This window comes from Eleutherodactylus coqui, chromosome 11 (genome assembly GCF_035609145.1).
Source record: "Eleutherodactylus coqui strain aEleCoq1 chromosome 11, aEleCoq1.hap1, whole genome shotgun sequence".
Taxonomy (NCBI): Eukaryota; Metazoa; Chordata; class Amphibia; order Anura; family Eleutherodactylidae; genus Eleutherodactylus; species Eleutherodactylus coqui.
In genome coordinates, this window is record NC_089847.1 from 11,814,262 (window position 1) to 11,833,559 (window position 19,298).

At 47.9% G+C, this 19,298-nt stretch overlaps 1 protein-coding gene across 1 annotated transcript; it reads right to left on the bottom strand.

The window, feature by feature from the left end:
- Positions 1–763: 763 nt before the first annotated feature.
- Positions 764–17,527, bottom strand: LOC136582681 (uncharacterized). The gene is made up of 4 exons (XM_066583866.1): positions 17,459–17,527; positions 2,055–2,485; positions 1,657–1,717; positions 764–1,405 (listed from the first exon to the last, which is right to left on the bottom strand). Exons 1-4 carry the CDS (start codon positions 17,525–17,527, stop codon positions 764–766), a joined length of 1,203 nt encoding a protein of 400 aa, XP_066439963.1.
- Positions 17,528–19,298: the final 1,771 nt, after the last annotated feature.

Consider the following 19,298-nt stretch of genomic DNA (forward strand, 5'->3'; position numbering starts at 1 on the left):
AGTGCTCCATAGTGCAGGGAGATCAAAAAACACGGAATAAGAAAATGTCACCTGACGGCACAACAGATAAATTAACCGCAAATGCAGCTGCAGCCCCTCCAGGAGGGATGGACACCGCCACTTCCATACTAGATAATACAAGCCAACAGGAAGGAGATCATGGGACGCCGCTGACAGGCACAAGGAACAAGGCTGTAGTAGGTGAACAATGCTTTATTCGGGGTAACACGTTTCAGCGCCAGAATGGTGGCTTCGTCAGGAAAAATCACTTTACCCTAGTACTCTGCAGTCCAGTCCCTCTACGGTATTTTCTATGATGAAGTTTTTTTCAGATTGTTTGGGACATCTGGAAGAAAAAGGTGAGCGCTACCATGAGTCTTGTACCATGTGCCAACAGTAAAGAATCCTGAGACTCTTCATGTGTAGGATTGATACTCATTCAAGGGAGTGGGATCACTCACAGTCTAAGAACACTATCATGACTGAAGAATAGAATCTAAACATCCTCCAAGAGCAACTTCTCCCAAGCATTCAAGAACGACTTTTCCCAACCGTCCAGGAGCGACTTCTCCCAACCATCCAGGAGCGACTTCTCCCAACCGTCCAGGAGCAACTTCTCCCAACCGTCCAGGAGCGACTTCTCCCAACCGTCCAGGAGCGACTTCTCCCAACCGTCCAGGAGCGACTTCTCCCAACCGTCCAGGAGCGACTTCTCCCAACCAACCAGAAGCAGCTTCTCCTAACCATCCAGGAGCAGCTTCTCCTAACCATCCAGGAGCAGCTTCTCCCAACCATCTAGAAGCAGCTTCTCCCAACCATCTAGAAGCAGCTTCTCCCAACCATCTAGAAGCAGCTTCTCCCAACCATCCAGGAGCGAATGCTCCCAACCATTCAAGAGTGACTTCTCCCAACTGTCCAAGAGCGATTTCTCACAACCATCCAGAAGCAGCTTCTCCCGACCATCCAGAAGCAGCTTCTCCCGACCATCCAGAAGCAGCTTCTCCCGACCATCCAGAAGCAGCTTCTCCCAGCCATTCAGAAGCAGCTTCCCCCAACCATCCAGGAGCGAATGCTCCCAATCATTCAAGAGCGACTTCTCCCAACCGTCCAAGAGCGACTTCTCCCAACCATCCAGGAGCGACTTCTCCCAATTATCCAAGAGCGACTTCTCCCAACCATCCAGGAGTGTTTGCTCCCAACCATCCAGGAGTGACTGCTCCCAACCATCCAGGAGTGACTTCTCCGAACCATCAAGGAGCGACTTCTCCCAACCATCCAGGAGCGACTTCTCCCAACCGTCCAGGAGCGACTTCTCCCAACCGTCCAGGAGCGACTTCTCCCAACCGTCCAGGAGTGACTTCTCCCAACCGTCCAGGAGCAGCTTCTCCCAACCGTTCAGGAGCAACTGCTCCTAACCATCCAGTAGTGACTTCTCCCAACAATCCAGGAGCGACTTCTCTCAACCATCCAGGAGCGACTTCTCCCAATCATCCAAGAGTGACTTCTCCCAATCATCCAGGAGCGACTTCTCCCAACCATCCAGGAGCGACTTCTCCCAACCATCCAGGAGCGACTTCTCCCAACCATCCAGGAGCGACTTCTCCCAACCATCCAGGAGCGACTTCTCCCAACCATCCAGGAGCGACTTCTCCCAACCTTCCAGGAGCGACTGCTCCCAACCATCCAGGAGCGACTGCTCCCAACCATCCAGGAGCGACTGCTCCCAACCATCCAGGAGCAACTGCTCCCAACCTTCGAGGAGCGACTTCTCCCAACCATCCAGGAGCGACTTCTCCCAACCATCCAGGAGCGACTTCTCCCAACCATCCAGGAGCGACTTCTCCCAACCATCCAGGAGCGACTTCTCCCAACCATCCAGGAGCGACTTTTCCCAACCATCCAGGAGCGACTTCTCCCAACCATCGAGGAGCGACTTCTCCCAACCATCGAGGAGCGACTTCTCCCAACCATCGAGGAGCGACTTCTCCCAACCATCGAGGAGCGACTTCTCCCAACCATCGAGGAGCGACTTCTCCCAACCATCGAGGAGCGACTTCTCCCAACCATCGAGGAGCGACTTCTCCCAACCATCGAGGAGCGACTTCTCCCAACCATCGAGGAGCGGCTTCTCCCAACCTTCCAGGAGCAGCTTCTCCCAACCTTCCAGGAGCAGCTTCTCCCAACCATCCAGGAGCAGCTTCTCCCAACCATCCAGGAGCAGCTTCTCCCAACCATCGAGGAGCGACTTCTCCCAACCATCGAGGAGCGACTTTTCCCAACCATCCAGGAGCGACTTCTCCCAACCATCCAGGAGCGACTTCTCCCAACCATCGAGGAGCGACTTCTCCCAACCATCGAGGAGCGACTTCTCCCAACCATCGAGGAGCGGCTTCTCCCAACCTTCCAGGAGCGGCTTCTCCCAACCATCCAGGAGCAGCTTCTCCCAACCATCCAGGAGCAGCTTCTCCCAACCATCCAGGAGCAGCTTCTCCCAACCATCCAGGAGCAGCTTCTCCCAACCATCCAGGAGCAGCTTCTCCCAACCATCCAGGAGCAGCTTCTCCCAACCATCCAGGAGCAGCTTCTCCCAACCATCCAGGAGCAGCTTCTCCCAACCATCCAGGAGCAGCTTAGTGGCTCTGTGAATAAAACATTGCCATTTTGAGTCCATGGCAGGAAACTCCCCAGATCTCTTTAACCCCTTCTTGCTCCAGGACGTACATTTACATCCTGGAGAGTTAGGGTAGGTATGAAGAGAAGTCGCGGGGCAACCTCTCTTCATACAGCGCGGGCGTCAGCTGTTTATTACAGCTGACACCCGTGGGCAATAGCTGCAATCAGCCCCTTTAAATGCCGCTGTCAATTCTGACATCAGCATTTAAATTCCCCGAATGATGTTTGGGGATCCCGTACGGCCCTCCTTCCGTGAGATCGGGGGAGGTGTGCAGGTGTCATGGCAGCCGGGGGCCCTCTGAAAGGTCCCAGGGCTGCCTTAGGAGACTGCCTATCCAGCCATCCCCGTGGGGTGGCTTGATAGGCTGCCTGTCAAATTGCATTATGACATAATGCTGTAGCATTACGTCATACTGCAGGAGCGATCAAAGCATCGCATGTTGGAGTCCCCCAGGGGGACTTAAAAGTAAAGTTAAAAAAAAATCAATAAAGTTTTTTTTTAATTGTAAGAAAAAAAAAAGTAATAAAAGTTTAAATCACCCCCCTTTTGCCATATCTATTATTAAAAAAAATCTAAATCCTAAAATAAAAACACATATTTGGTATCGCCATGTCTGTAAAAGTCCGATCTATCAAAGTAGCACAATCTTTTTCCCGCACGGTGAACGTCGTCCGAAAAAAAAAAAAAACGCCAGAAATGTACTTTTTTAGTTACCCTGTCTCCCCCAAAAAACCCAATAAAAAGCGATTCAAAAGTCGTATTTATTCTGAATTGGTACTAACAGAAACTACAGGACATCCCGCAATAAATGAGCCCTCACTGAACTATGTCAACAGAAAAATAAAAAAGATATTGCGCGCAGAAGATGACCGCAGAAAATAATTAAAGTAAATTAAATTAAGGAAGAATGGGTTGTCATCAGTATAATGATATCCAGCATGTCAGGGAGAATTGTAGAAGTCTTGAAAAATAAGCCTCAACACTAAATATTGAGTCTTTGCCTAAACTTGTCAATAAAAGTTTAAAAACGCATGAAATACTTATAATTGTACTTCAGTAACCATAGAAACATCTGACTAAAAGATCTAAAAACACTCAAACAGAAAACTTCGTGAAAACTAAAATTTCTCAGTCTCAAAACTTTTGTCCACGACTGTGCGGAGAAACCTTTTATCTGCCTTGTGGACAACTTAACCTTGTAGTGGTTGTGAGCGCACAAGAAGTCCAGCGCTGTGGCCCATAGTAACTTATTTTGTACCCTTCATGTGAACTTTAATTGGCTGCCAGGCGTGACTTATGATTTAACCTATTCTGCCCAAGAGCAAAGAAGGGCACAAAATACCCATAAATGCCAGAGAATACTGTAAGAATGCCCCCCAGTCACCTCACATTAAGACCACTGATGAGTTACTGGGTTGCAGTTGCTCCACTATAAGGTCTCCTCCATCTAATAAGCATGGAGTTCATATATGTTAATTCACATAAGAAGGAGCGGCTGTAATTACAGGATCCCTATTTACTAAATATGGGAAGGGCGGATCATGGGCCCAGTACGAGCAGCAACATGACTGTACGAATGAACCTTGTTACACCTTATCCATCATGGCGGACAAATTCAGTAACTATAATGGACGGCTGCAGCTCCAGTCCCTGCATACCTGCCCCAACATGGAAGCACAGTTGGGTATCCTATACATAAAGGGGCTATGTGTTTTAGGTCCATGCAGAACAGGCCTTCTCAACATGCGGCCCAACTGAGGATTTCTGGTGACCTGCAGACTATGACTTGACTATGAGTCAAGTCATTACTATCATAGTTATGTCACAGTCCACTAGCTGCTAGCGGTAAAGCCTAAACTGTAGCAGTAGTGACTATCCTGACATGACTGTGTGGGGTGAAGGACCTTCAGTGAATGACAGCCATGTGACCGGCCATGCTACTGAGCATGAAGCTGGTCACATAACTGTCACTCAAGTCAAGGAAGGTCATGTAGGCCCCAGGAATGGCGGTGCGGCACAATCTTTTGACCTATCTACATAGTAGCATGAACCAACTGAGGTCCATGCTCATGTGTGTTCACTCTCCACAGAGCATCCTGGGGTTTGCAAAATAGTCCTATCATTAAACTATAGAATAGGGTTTCTGTGGCTTCCTTACGAAGTCAGCCGCTAAAAACCCATCTGCAGCCCCAAGAGCTTTGCCGATTTTAATTTTGGCTCCCATCTAATACCAAGTTGCGCAGGCCTGTATTACGACAATGGTAGTCAATTTGAAGGGAAGGTTTTCCACCCTGTCCCAAGGGCCCATTATATAGACAATAGGGCTCAGGGCAATAAGAAAAGTAGCCAACATCTCAATGCTTCCAGTAATTTTAGGCCATTAGGCCGCTGGCACACGGGCGGATTTGCATTGCATGTTATGGAAAAGTGATTCTTTCTGCACACGAGTGGAAACCAACTTGCAGAGGAAAAATCACAGAATGCTCTATTCTTGCGCCGATTCTGCGCAGATGGCTTTTGTTAACATTGCAGAAAGGCAATGACGCGGGAAAAGCAGGAGTTAAAAAAAATCTGTACTACGCCTGTCCGACAGCGAGCCGTGCGGACTATCCGCAGTACAGGAAAAGCAAAGAAACTACAGGTACACACGGACGCCGCTGCTGCCAGGGACGGATTCCGCTGTGGGATTCTACATGCAGAATTGGATCCGTCTGTGTGCATGCTCATGATCCCTGGTGATCTAGGGTAGTGAAAGGGTTAAGCAGATTATCCAGGGAAGCGGAATCCTTATGGTATTGGACCTTCCAGCCCGGTTTCGCCCCAGACTCATGTAATATGGATCGGTCTTTGCCGGTCATATCATCGGAGGGGGTTGACTGGTCTGCTCTTCCTAATAACTAAGCCAGCCCCCTTTGCGGTCATGGCCGATCCAGAGACAGAATGGGACTGGCTTGGTATCCTATACATAAAGAGCTTGTCTGCTGCTTTATATCCCAGAGGATATTGTTCCCCCGGGACGATTTTATAGAAAATGGGACCATTGGCTGTCCATCAACCCGGTTGTATCGGAACCTTCTGGCCTGCTGCCAACATGGGTCCCATGGTTTGATGTCTTTGCTCATCACGTCATTGGAGGGACTGACCACTCCGCTCATCTTAATAACTAAGCCAGCGCCCTTCACTGTCATGGCCATTGCAGAAATGAAGAAGAGGGCCGGCTTAATTATAAAGATAAGCAAAAAAGCCAGCCCCTCCAATGACGTGCACAGAAAGAGTCCATACCAGATGCTGGGGTGTCGGAATCGGGCCGAAAGTGGAGGTTCCAATACTGCATGTCTGGGTAGGGATTCTGCCTCCTTGGAAAACCCCTTTAACTGTAAACTCCCTGATGGTCTAGGGCAGTGAGGAATAAATATTAGGAGGGGTGCTATTCAATTTTCCAATCCAATGGTGGGGAATAGGGGGGTGCGGTAACAGGTAGACATCTCAGCAACTAGATAGCATAGTGATTTTCCAAATCTGTAGGTAATATGTGTCATGTAAAGGGTTTCTGATTAAAGCCTCTACTCGAAAGGCGGTTCTAATTTCCATCACGATTCCTTGCCCAATAAGTCCTGCCTTACGTGGAACCTGATGAAGTAGTAGACCCCGAAACGCGTTGCTTATCCACCATCTGTGTTCTACCCCTCCATTCCTAACACATAACAAGTTTCCATCATTCACGTGAGACATCTACCTGAGTGCAGAACTCATAGTCACCTGATCACTGAATCGGTTTACCCAACTCCAAGCGCAACAATCCCTCCCAAACAATTCATTCTCCATTTTTCTTCTTTCAGGTTCTTCGCATTTTTTAACCTCACGTCAGACACAATTTTTAATCTCATGTTTGACAAAATGAGTAATATTTTTTTATTCTAATCACCCAGGACCGAATCAGTTCAAATGTTATTTAGGAAGAGTGAAGAACGATCCATCACGAGGCGGGTATTGTCAGAGCGCGTAGATCATCTGTAATTTGTGGCCAGATGATGCTACATTAGGTTCCTGCTAACCCTGGGTGGCTCCACATTAACTAACCATATCTTGTTCACTAATATTAATCATTCAACTGTTCGCGGCTTGTAAACAAAGGCGAGAAAAAAATGACAGGGTCTGCCGGCGCCTCTAAGGAGATCGCTGCCCTGGGATTGTTTGTAGTACAGGAGAAGAAGCATGGTGAGGGCTGCTGAGGAAAGCACGAATGAAGCCCATCCATGGAGCTGCTTTATGGTGTCCGTCCTCTCTGTCGACCTCCGTTCCTCAGGGGCCGTCTCAGCGGTTTTACTCCCATGAAGAGCAAAGTAATTGCACTCAATTAAAAAGGGGATATAAATAAAATAGTCTTTTTTTTTACCCTGTCTGCCAAGACTTTATGCTCCAATCACAGTCATGATAGTTGCCCATGTCTCCTGGTAAGAATGCCTTTATGTTGCCTGCATATGTCACAACCCTGAACACTAAACACGCCACTAATGACAGCCAGAGTGCCTCCATTAATAGTGCTGCCCAGATTTCCCTTATTACTGGTGGCACCACAGTAGGGTCAGTGGGGTGATGCATAGTGCCCTGTGTAGTACCCATGACTGCCCTTAGTTACAGGCAACCCGTGTGGTCGCACAGGGTGCCGTGATCAGATGCAGGGGAGGCACAGGGCAGATGTAGGCTGGAGGCAATGGCCCCCTAAGGTCTATCTTCTTCCTCCATGCAGCAACATCTTTGGGAGCTGCATAAATTATCATCCTCCTGGCTCTGGCTCCTCCCTCTGATGTTCTGAAGCACCACTGTTAGCGCCCCCAGCAACACAATCATTCAGTTGTGCTGCTGTATTTATATTATGAGCTTGGTTCTGGTGTTGTATTTATGCACCAAGGTTGCTTCTCGTGCTTTATTTATATACTGAGCTGGGCGCTGTTCTTGTTCTGTATGTATGCTATGAGATTAGTTCTCATTTTGTATTTATGTTATGAGCTTGGTTTGGTTCTGGTGCTGTATCTATGTACTGATTTAGATTCTGGCATTGTATCTATGTACTGAGGTTTGTACTGTTGTCATATTTATCTTATGCGCTTGGCTTGGTTCTGGTGCTTTATTTATGCTATGAGCTTGGTTTTGGTGCTTTATTTATGCTATGAGCTTGGATCTGGAGCTTTATTTATAGTGATCTTATTGCTGTATTTATGTTATGAGCTTGGTTTTTGTTCTGTATTTATGTTATGAACTTGGTTCTGGAGCTGTATTTATATACTGAGCTTGGTTCTGGAGCTGTATTTATATACTGAGCTTGGTCCTGATGCTGTATTTATGCACTGAGCTTGGTCCTGTTGCTGTATTTATGCACTGAGATTGGTCCTGGTGCTGTATTTATCTACTGAGCTTGGTTCTGGTGCTTTATTTATGTACTGAGCTTGGTCCTGGTGCTGCATTTATGCATTGAGCTTGGTCCTGGTGCTGCATTTATGTACTGAGCTTGGTCCTGGTGCTGCATTTATGCACTGAGGTTGCTTTTGGTGCTGTATTTATATTATGAACTTGGTTCTGGAGCTGTATTTATGTACTGAGTTGGTCCTGATACTGTATTTATGTACTGAGCTTGGTTCTGGTACTGTATTTATGTAGTGAATGTAGTACTGTATTTATGTTATGAGCCTGTTTTTTGTTCTGTATTTATGTTATGAACTTGGTTCTAGAGCTATATTTATATACTGAGCTTGGTCCTGATGCTGTATATATGCACTGAGCTTGGTCCTGGTGCTGCATTTATGTACTGAACTTGGTTCTGGTGTTGTATTTATGCACTGAGGTTGCTTCTGGTGCTGTATTAATATTATGAGCTTGATCCTGGAAATGTATTTATGTACTAAGCTTGGTTCTGGTGCTGTATTTATGTAGTGAGTGTAGTACTGTTATGTTATGAGCTTGGGTTTTGTTCTGTATTTATGTTACGAACTTGGTTCTAGAGCTGTATTTATATACTGAGCTCGGTCCTGATGCTGTATATATGCACTGAGCTTGGTCCTGGTGCTGCATTTATGTACTGAGCTTGGTTCTGGTGTTGTATTTATGCACTGAGGTTGCTTCTGGTGCTGTATTAATATTATGAGCTTGATCCTGGAAATGTATTTATGTACTGAGCTTGGTTCTGGTGCTGTATTTATGTAGTGAGTGTAGTACTGTTATGTTATGAGCTTGGGTTTTGTTCTGTATTTATGTTATGAACTTGGTTCTAGAGCTGTATTTATATACTGAGCTCGGTCCTGGTGCTGCATTTATGTACTGAGCTTGGTTCTGCTGTTGTATTTATGCACTGAGGTTGCTTCTGGTGCTGTATTAATATTATGAGCTTGATCCTGGAAATGTATTTATGTTGTGAACTTTGTTCGGGTGCTGAATTTATGTACTGAGTTTGGTTCTGGTGCAGTATTTATGTTATGAGCTTGGTTCTCATTCTGTATTCATGTTATGACCTGGGATTAGTTCTGGTGCTGTATTTATGTGCTGGGCACGGTTCTAGCATTGTACCTATGCACTGAGGTTTGTTTTGGTGCAATATTTATGTTGTGAGCTTGGTTTGGTTCTGGTGCTGTATTTATGTTATGTGCTTGGTTTGCTTCTGGTGCTGTATTTATGTTATGAGCTTGGTTGTAGCATTTTATCTGAGTACTGAGTACTGGTGTATCTTGTCTCCATCAGCAGCTAGGGACGGACCGGCCTTAGCTGGAAGAAATGCCCCAGCTGCTGATTGGCTCGTGGTCTCTGCTGTCCCGTCCCCACTGTTCCTTGCCAGCTGGCCATCCATCCATTGTTTGGAGGGGAAGAGAGTGGCAGCGGAGCTGGGAGCACAGAGGGGAGGCCGGCAGGGAGACTGACCGCGGGGCCGTGACCGGACACATGCCAGGGTGCCGGGGACTGTGACAGCAGAGATGGGAGCTGCTGGTGTGCCGAGGACCGGACTGAAAAACACCTGTAACCCGCTCGGGCACTGCGCTGGGTGCCTGGGACCAGGATTGGACTGACCGTAACCCGGGGTGCTCGTTCGCTGACAGTCACCCCCCTACCCAGCCTCCCATGTCAGCTGTAATGTGTGCTGTCATTGCTGACGGTGGCTGCGCTGCTACCTTGCCTGCCCCAATGTCTCTGTCCCCGTCCCCTGCCGGCTGTCAGATCTTCCTGGCCCTGTCAGGCACTTTCTTCACCCTCTGTTACCTTGTCTACCCCCCTCCACTCCCCTGCGCTGTCTCTGTCCCCCGCCGGTTGTCAAATATCCCCATCTCCCATGCAGCTGTCAGCCGCTTTCTTCACCCTCCGTCCAGGTAGCCAATGGTCAGCTGTGGGCGTTGACTATAACTCCACCCCCACAATCCCACGTCTCCACCCATAGTTCCAGTGGAGACAAGATACACCAGTACCGTACTGAGGCTTATTCTGGTGCTGTATTTATGTTATTATCTTGGTTCTGGTACAGTATCTACTCCCTGTATTGTTCTAGTGTGGGCGTGCTGCTATCTTGCTGCTTTCTTTACAAGCAAATTACAAGCAGCATGCCTGTCAGTGATATATATGTTGTTTTTTTCTTATTACTAGGAGTACCATGAAAATTCTGCACAGGATGCATCTGCCCTAAGGCTGGCACTGGCAATACCTTCTGTAAACCCCGTGCCCCGAACACTGCCAGCTGTAACCTCATGCAGTATACTTTATACAGTATCAACCATGTAACAGTTGCCTAAACAATATCTGGTGGGGTCATAGCCAATCACTGCAATAAACACAAACTGTAGAATACCCAAGTACAAACCCCGCACCACGCTGCGGTTAATACCGCCATACAGTGCTCTGAACATAAGGGCATACAATAAACAAATAAGAGCTCCATAGGTGACATCATCCAGTAACCGGCTATACAATGTATAGCCTCCGGCGTCAGAGCGTCTATAGGGCTCCCACCTGCAGGTGCGTCGGGTAATCCCTTCGTTTCCCTACAGGTCGCACATCCCTGCATTCCGGGCAGCTTCCCATTGACGTATTTGCGCATACAATACGCAGAGAATAGAATCCGTTGTGCCGTGGTGTCCTCACTTAGTGCCCGCAGGGGCGAGAATGTGCAAAATGGCCAACAAAATCCCTCTAAATATGTAATAGTAAACTGTTGTGTGGATCCCTTTAAGGCGGCCGCCCCCCCCTCGGTCTCGCAGCCGCTGCTATAGAGCTGGTTTATGACTACACAATGCTCTCCCGGTCCACGTTTAATGTGCCATTTATGCATTTAAAACAGGGACGTGGGACAGTAAAAATGACGCATGCAGCACATTAAGGCGCTCAGTTTATGATCAACTATACTGACCGCGCTGTTTGGATGGTGACCCTCCACCGGCGCCTCTGTGGGGCGTGCAGCATTACTGAGGCAGAACGGCGCCTCGCAGGACGCATTTTGCATTTTTCCAATTAAAAACTTTGGGTTACAAAATAACAGCAGCATTATCATAATCAATGAGCGTCTGGAGCAGCAGATCATCCGGGAGTAAAGCGGCGGAGGGTCAGGCTGCTAGCTGCACTCCAAGGCAGAGCGCATCTACCGGACCGGCGCCAGACGGGGCGTACCAGCAGATCCACAGTGTTACACAATACCAGCACCTTGTGGGGCGGATGAAGCGCGGATCTGTCAGAGGCAAATCCTCAGTGTGAGGGCGGATTCACCTGAGCGTATGCATATGTGTGCTACATTGTTGCGCATCATCTGTTAAGTATTTGCACATGGAAATGCGCTTTTTTTTACTGTACTTTTTGCACACCTAAGGCTAACTTTACACGGGCGAGTGCAATATCGGATCGTGAATCACGGCCTGAAAATTGCGCTTGCCAACATGCAATTTCCTCGCTGATGCATGGCATATTGGGATCAAAACCGCCTCGTATCACTTTGGGGAAGGCGCAATCCTCCGGCACAGCTGTTAGCCGTCATGGGGGATTTCAGAGTGTTTCCCAGTGTGGGCAATGGGAAACCTCGCATTGCGCACACTTAGCATGCTGTTCGATGCGGCCGTTGGCCCCATTGATCGATGCAATGGCACACCCAAAGATAGGACGTGCCACAATTGTTCTCCCGCATCACATCGCTCTGCGATGAGGGAGAGAAGATTGCTCATGTGTATTCAAAACAATGGGGTTCATATTTGTGCGTCTCGCAACACACAAATCTCACATGAGAATCTCGGTCGCGTGAAGGCGGCCTAAGTCGTGCACCACTGGATTCTGAGCTCCGGTGCACCTCCACACCGCTCTATTCAGCAGCTTACAGGGGGTGGCACTGCTCTGCCAGCCCTACCTGGGCACCCCAGCCGCCCTCCAAGGTAGTAAGCCCAGTGCTAAAGAGCTAGAAGGGGAGAAACCCCATCCCAGTGCCTAAAGCTCTACAGCCGTGTTAAGCAGTAGTTACATTTAGGGCTCCTTCACACCGGTGGATGCAGCTATGGTCACGAACTGAACACTGCACACCCCTGTGTGAATAAGCCCTAACAGTACTAGCAAAGCAGATGAGATTTTACAAAGCTCATATGTCGTGTCTTACGTTGTGCGGAGACGTAGCTAGGTTTACCTGCATCCAGGGCAAAGATCCAGTTTGGTGTCCTTCTCCCCTTTGTGGCCCCCACAGTAATAGTGCTCCCTTTGTGGTTCCCAGTAGTAGTCGTGCTCCTTTTGGTGGCCACCACAGTAATAGTGCTCCCCATGTGGCCCCCAGTAGTAATAGTTCTCGTTTTGGTAGCCCCCACAGTAATAGTGCTCCCTTTGTGGTTCCCAGTAGTAATCGTGCTCCTTTTGGTGGCCCCCACAGTAATAGTGCTCCCTTTACCCCACAGCAAAAGTGCTCCCTTTGTGGCCCCCAGTAGTAATAGTTCTCGTTTTGGTAGCCCCCACATAAAGAGTGCTCCCTTTACCCCACAGTAAGAGTGCTCCCCATGTGGCCCCCAGTAGTAATAGTGCCCCCCTTGTGACCTGCAGTCGTAATAGCACTCTCAATGCTGGAGAAGCATTGGCACCAGGATACATTATGAGAAGAAGACAAGACTGTGTGATACTCTGGGCCACGTTCTGCTGGGTCCTGGCATGCGACACATACCACCTATCTAACACTGTATAGACAAGTACCCCCTCATGGCAGTGCCCTCTCACAGCGGGATAATGCTCCAGTCACACTGCAAGCTGTTAAGAATGGATGACAGAGACAGTTGTGTAACTACCACTATAGCAGTCATAGCAGCTGCTAAGGGGTCCATGTCCGAGGGGTGGGGTGTGGGGGCTGCCTTCTCTGGATCGGCGTCCTGGGGCCCCCTGAGACTGATTTCTTTAAAAAGGGGAATTAAAAAATGAGTAGGGACATAAATGGGGCAGAAATAGTAAGTGGGGGAATAAAGAAGGCATAAATACTGAATGGGGGCATGTTAATGAGTGGTGCATAAGGAGGCATTATTACTAACCGGGGGCACAAAAAGGCACTTTTACTGTGTGTGGAGGGAGGAAAGGGGGGGCACTACAGGTGGCTTTATTACTATTTGGGGCACTATTGATGGGGATATTATATAGCGTTGTGGAGACGTGTGGAAAACATAGAGAAGGTGCTAGAGGGTCAAAGAGCCAAAGATGCCTATATGTCAAATTCTGCAGAGACAAGTTGTGGCTGGAAGAGGTCATCATGATGGTCTGGGCCAGATGGAAAAGATGAGAAAAGTGAACAACTCTAGTCAGAGAGGACATCACCTGTGATCACTGGAGGTAACTGTACTGTAATCACTTATGCAATCAGCAAAGTGGTTGTGTAGAGCTGGTATCTACCACTATATGGTCACAGTATGGCGGTAATATTAATCTTTGTATAGTGTTTCCTATCACTATGTAGCGGTATTATGTGGCCCTCGTATAGTAGTATTATTGGTAATGTTGATAGTGCTCTTTATAACAGTATGGTGGTGTTATTCCATCATAGGGCTGGTAAATGGTCACAGTCCTGAGGGGCCCCAGTCTAACTTTCCCAATGGGGTCCAGCTTTTTTTTTAGCTCTGCCCCTATAAAGAGATGAGGATGATGACTTCTCCTCCAAATTCTGCAGCTCTGAGTTTGATGGAAAAAGTCCGATCCATGGAGGCCGCACCGAGCAACTTACCGGAGATATCGGATCTAACGTGCAGATACTGCAGGACACCTTGAGAAGTCCTCTGGAGTCCAGGCCTCAGCGGGTCTGAGCACAAGGTGGACCTATTTTAATGCTATAGCTGATCGGTATAGGCTCTGGGGATGTGTCGCTGTCTTCAGGGGTCTGGGAAAGCTGGGTGACAACCCTGGATGCAGAGTCTAGAGCACCGTGTGATAACTCAGTGCCGGCCGGTCCTCCAAGGCCGATGTGATGCACAATGATGGCCCAGCAGTGCAGCGCTCCCGGCCCCAGACTCTGCGTCCGACTCCCACTATCTACAAGAAGAACGGAGCGGCGTATAATGGGCACGGAATAATTCAAGACCAGAGGGGAATTAGCGGCAGTGCTGGAATATGAGAGCGCTCTTGAATTAATGAAATGAAAGTAATCTTGATTGGCCTCATTTGCTGTAGTTCAAAAGCTGCCCATCATCACTAGGGCCGTAACGAGGGATCAGCGGGCAGCGGTGGCAGCAGCGCTCTCACTACTTACCTACAACACGCCGAGTCAAGTGTATCCCCGAGTCCTGCTGCAGAGACGGGCGCAGCTGACGGGGTATACCGGGCGAGGGTGGTATGGAAGAGGGGTGTATCACAGCTTAGATACAGCAGCTCAGCAGACAGTATCAGACAGGATAGGCTTAGATACAGCAGTTCAGCAGACAGTATCAGACAGGATAGGCTTAGATACAGCAGTTCGGCTGACAGTATCAGACAGGATAGGCTTAGATACAGCAGTTTAGCAGACAGTATCAGACAAGATAGGCTTAGATACAGCAGTTGAGCAGATAATATCACACAAGATAGGCTTAGATACAGCAGTTCAGCAGACAGTATCACACAAGATAGGCTTAGATACAGCAGTTGAGCAGATAGTATCACACAGGATAGGCTTAGATACAGCAGTTGAGCAGATAGTATCACACAGGATAGGCTTAGATACAGTAGTTCAGCAGACAGTATCACACAAGATAGGCTTAGATACAGCAGTTGAGCAGATAATATCACACAGGATAGGCTTAGATACAGCAGTTGAGCAGATAGTATATCACAGGATAGGCTTAGATACTGAGGCTCAGCTGACAGTATCACACTTGGTTACAACGTTCAGTAGACAGTATCACATGATAGGATTAGATACAATACCTCCGCGGATAGCATCACATAACAGACAGCAGTATCACATATTATAAGATTAGATACAGCAGCTCAGTAGATGGTATCACATAATATAGGCTTAGATACACAGTTCAGTAGACGGTATCAAATGAAGGTCTGCGATAACACAACTCAGCAGACAGTATAACACAATAAGCTTAGATACACAGAAGACAGTTCCCACATTATAGGTTCAGATACAACAGCTACCAGACAGTATCACACTTTAGTATCACATATAATAGGCTTAGATACATGGGTAAGCAGACAGTATTACACAGAATAGGCTTTTATAGAGTAGCTTGGCATGCAGTATCATGCATAGTAAGCTTAGATACAGCGACCCAGCAGAGAATATCACACATTTTGGGATTAGATACAGTAGTGCAGCAGATAGTGTCACACAAAATAGGCTTAGATACACAGTTTAGTAACTACTAGTATCGCATATAATGAGCTTAGACACATGGATCAATGGACAGTATTACACAGAATAGACTGATCGGTATATTATTGGCTCAGCCAACAGGATCACATATGTTAGGCTTAGATACGGTAGCTCAGCAGACAGTAGCGCAAAGGACAAGCTTTTAGATACAAAGCGTACTAGAGAGTATCACACAATACCATTAGATACACAGCTCAGCAGACAATGTTACAACAGGCTTAGATACAGGGTGCAGTAGACAGGATTACATACAGTGGCTCAGCAGACAGTATCACATATGGTAGGCTTAGATACACCAGACATTTGGTATACTGGACACAACGTGGCGCCTTCTTTCATTCTGTTCTGTATATTTTTGGGTCAGTCGCTTACAGCTGAGGGTTTGTTACAATTGCATTTAGCCTAGACAGTTCTCTATTAGCTAAACATCACCTGCACAAACCTCTCTGGTGCTGATAGTCTGCTACAATGTATCAGCGGAGGTAAGCTGTATCAGTCTGGCTGCTCAGCTCACTGTGGATTGTCTAGACTGGATCTACTTGTAACAAACCCTCAGCTGTAAGAAGTATTACTCTATACATGTTCATCCTCCCGTTCACTGACAACAAGCAGAGCTTTTGAAAATGATAGTAAATGCAACACATTATATTAGAATGTTGCAGAACAATTACGCTCAGCGTACAGAAAACCCCGAACATTTCCTATAACAGCCGTCACCACAAACCGCGCCATTCTTGCTGCCCACCTTGTCGGTCACATGACCCTCAGCATTAAATGAAGCCGATTTCCAGAAGGTGCATAAAACAGTCGTTTCAGTGCGACTCCTGGCTGACAACTAGTTAGATGAAAACCAGGTCAGCGGCGCCATCACTTGGGGACCTTCTGCCGTCTTGTTAATTAGCGACTGACGCAGATCTTCTAATCTCTAAACAAGGATGACAAGTCTATTAGCTGAAATGTTAATGCGTGTGGCGGTGACAGTGAGTGGATGAGCTGACAGTGGGGGGCTCCAGCCACACACGTCCCCCCGCAGGCTTTACCCTTCTATTGATTAAAGCTCTACACATCCAACCATTACTCCATAGGGGAAGCAGGTCCTCGGGGTATCACAGCTGGCCTGGCGGATGAGTCGGTCACTATTCCATGGGTGGGGAAGACACGGCCAGCTCTGCTTCATCTTATAGAATCCTGATGAAACCTGTATCAAGAATGTAAAGAACATAAAGAGTTTTTCCAGCTGTAAACTATTGATGGACTAGCCTCAGGATATCCCATCAATGTAGATTAGTTGTCCAGGACCCCCATTGATCAGCTGTTCTCCGAGTTAGTGCGCTCATGCACTGAGCTGATTTTTGCAGGAAGCAGACAGCTCCGTTCTCACTGCAGTGGCCAGGTTTGGTACTGCAGGCCAAGTTCCCATTGAAATGAATTGGTGTAATACCATGTCTGGCCACTGCAGTGGGAATAGAGCTGTCTGCTTCCTGTAGAAATCAGGTCAGTGCATGCGTGCACTAGCCCAGAATACATGTGATTGCTGGGGGTCTCTTACAATAGATCTCTAACACCCAACTGTTGATGACCTATCCTGACAATAGTCCAGCTATAGTTAAAAACTGGACAATCCCTTTAAAGGTATTTTTCCAGTTTCTGGGGGTTCATTTCATATTGATTTCACTAATAAGGGGGCTCGAGGGAGCACCCTCTTCCCCACACTGCTGACACAGAGAATAGCCAATATCTCAATAGTGAATAATATGGGAAAGCCACTGATGGGGGTCAGCCTGTCCTGTGTATGGGCACTAGGGACAAATCTTTTCTATATAGATATATACATTGATGTGCCAAAAGTCTTGGGATGGCGGTATGTAAATTAATGATGAAGTCGCATTACCTCAGGGGACCCTTGGAATCGCTCACATCTGTATAAGTTGTGCGTTAGGTTGAATACTGACCAGCTTGTGAGATGGTTGGTAACTGGACCCTAGAGGACGGCCAACATGTGGGGTGGTCTGATGAGTCATGGTACCAATTGTTTCAGATAGGTTTTTATATGGCGCAGACCCCATCGACCCTAGCTGTAAACATGGCACTGTGCGGGCTGGTGGAGGCTCCATACTGGTGTGCGGTTCTCATGGCATGGGTTGAGTCCACTGGTTCACCTAAACAAGTAATTGACCAGCGCCAACTACATTTCGCTGCTTGGTGACCATTTGCAACCCTTCATGTGCCCCCACAATGATGGGATATTCCAGCAGGATTCCTGTCCCATAACTTATGGCACATCAGTACATGGCAATCATAAAAAGTGATAGTCAGCTGTGCAAGAAATGGGATAACTCCCCCACCGGCACCCGAACCTTTTCTTCCGAGCGGGCAGGTACTCGGTAAGGACAATGCTCGCTCGAGCAATTGTCCTTAGCGAGTATGCTCGCTCATCTCTATTTATTATTAATCTTGGAGGTATGTACTTTTCCTGTGATGTCATTTATGGTATATAAACCACATACACCTTAGAATAAAGTAGAAATCATCTGATACCGCACAGGCTGGTGTGATATGTATTTCTCCTGGGTCCAGACTTCTACACGAAATCTGGGAGTGTCTTCTCTTTGATAAACACATAAATTCTCCCTACAATAACAGCCCGCTCTGCACCCATCAGGAGCCGTCATTGTACAAACCTACTAAAGGGTGCAGGGGAGGGTCTCCTCTAATAGCTTAGAAAGCCAACATTCTAAGGAATCCATCCCATATATAGTTAAATGCATAGTGAAGGGTTACCCCATCCAGACCCCAGAGGGGCTAATGCGTCCACGAGCAAATGTGGATCCGCTCTGTCTCAAACTAATTTGGCTTTGGGCGAGTTCTGGAGCAGCACTTGGGGTACTCTGGTTTCAGCCTTTCACCCCACCAATTGGGGTCTTTGTTGTGGAGTCCCCTGGCTGTTACTCACAGAAGTAGTCTCAGTTATGTGGCAGCTGACCCTACAGGAGACCAAGGCGTGGTAGCTGAGGGAGTCAGGCAAGAGGTCAGGGCTACAGAACAGGTGCAACCCGATAAGTAGTCCGAGTCAGGGCATGTAGTGACAGAGCAAGTAGTGCAAGCAACGTAGCCGAGGTCAGGGATGGAGAAGTGAGAATGGTCAGGAAGAAGCAGGAGACCAGGAGGGCACCCAAATTACTTATCAGGCTTATTCTCAGAAATCTCGTCCACACGGGACGGCAAGTCCGCTGCGGCTAATCCGGCAGAAACTGCCGATTTGCCAACCGCAGCATGTTAATTTTTTTTTTCCGTGAGGCTGCGCTCTCCTCTATGGGAGCACCGGCCGCAGCGGAAGAGCAAGCGGCCGGGCTACTTCAAGACCGCTGCGGGTTTTGAAGCAGCGGTTCTCCCGGCAGAAATGTTGCGGTTTTTCGTTGCGGCCAAACAGCGACATTTCCGTCGGGAATCCGCCCCGTGTGACCGTGGCCTTAGTGTTCTTGGACGATTTTCAGACAAGAATAGCACGTCATTGTGCTGCGTTCAGGATGTCTGTGTGCCGTCCGATGCAAGTTGCCGTCCGATGCAAGAATCTCCGGCGCAACTTTGAAAACTCCCATGTACCCCTAGGCCATATTTACATGGCCAAGAATGAGTTGCGCCCGAGAGTCTCCAGCGCTACTCGCATTGCTCAACACATGGACGGTCCATCCACGTGCCGTGCGAAGATCCTACATTGCAAGTCCTATTCTAGCGCGAGACTTGCAAGACAAAAGGACACGCTGCGATTTTCCGAACTCGCACTTTTGGTGC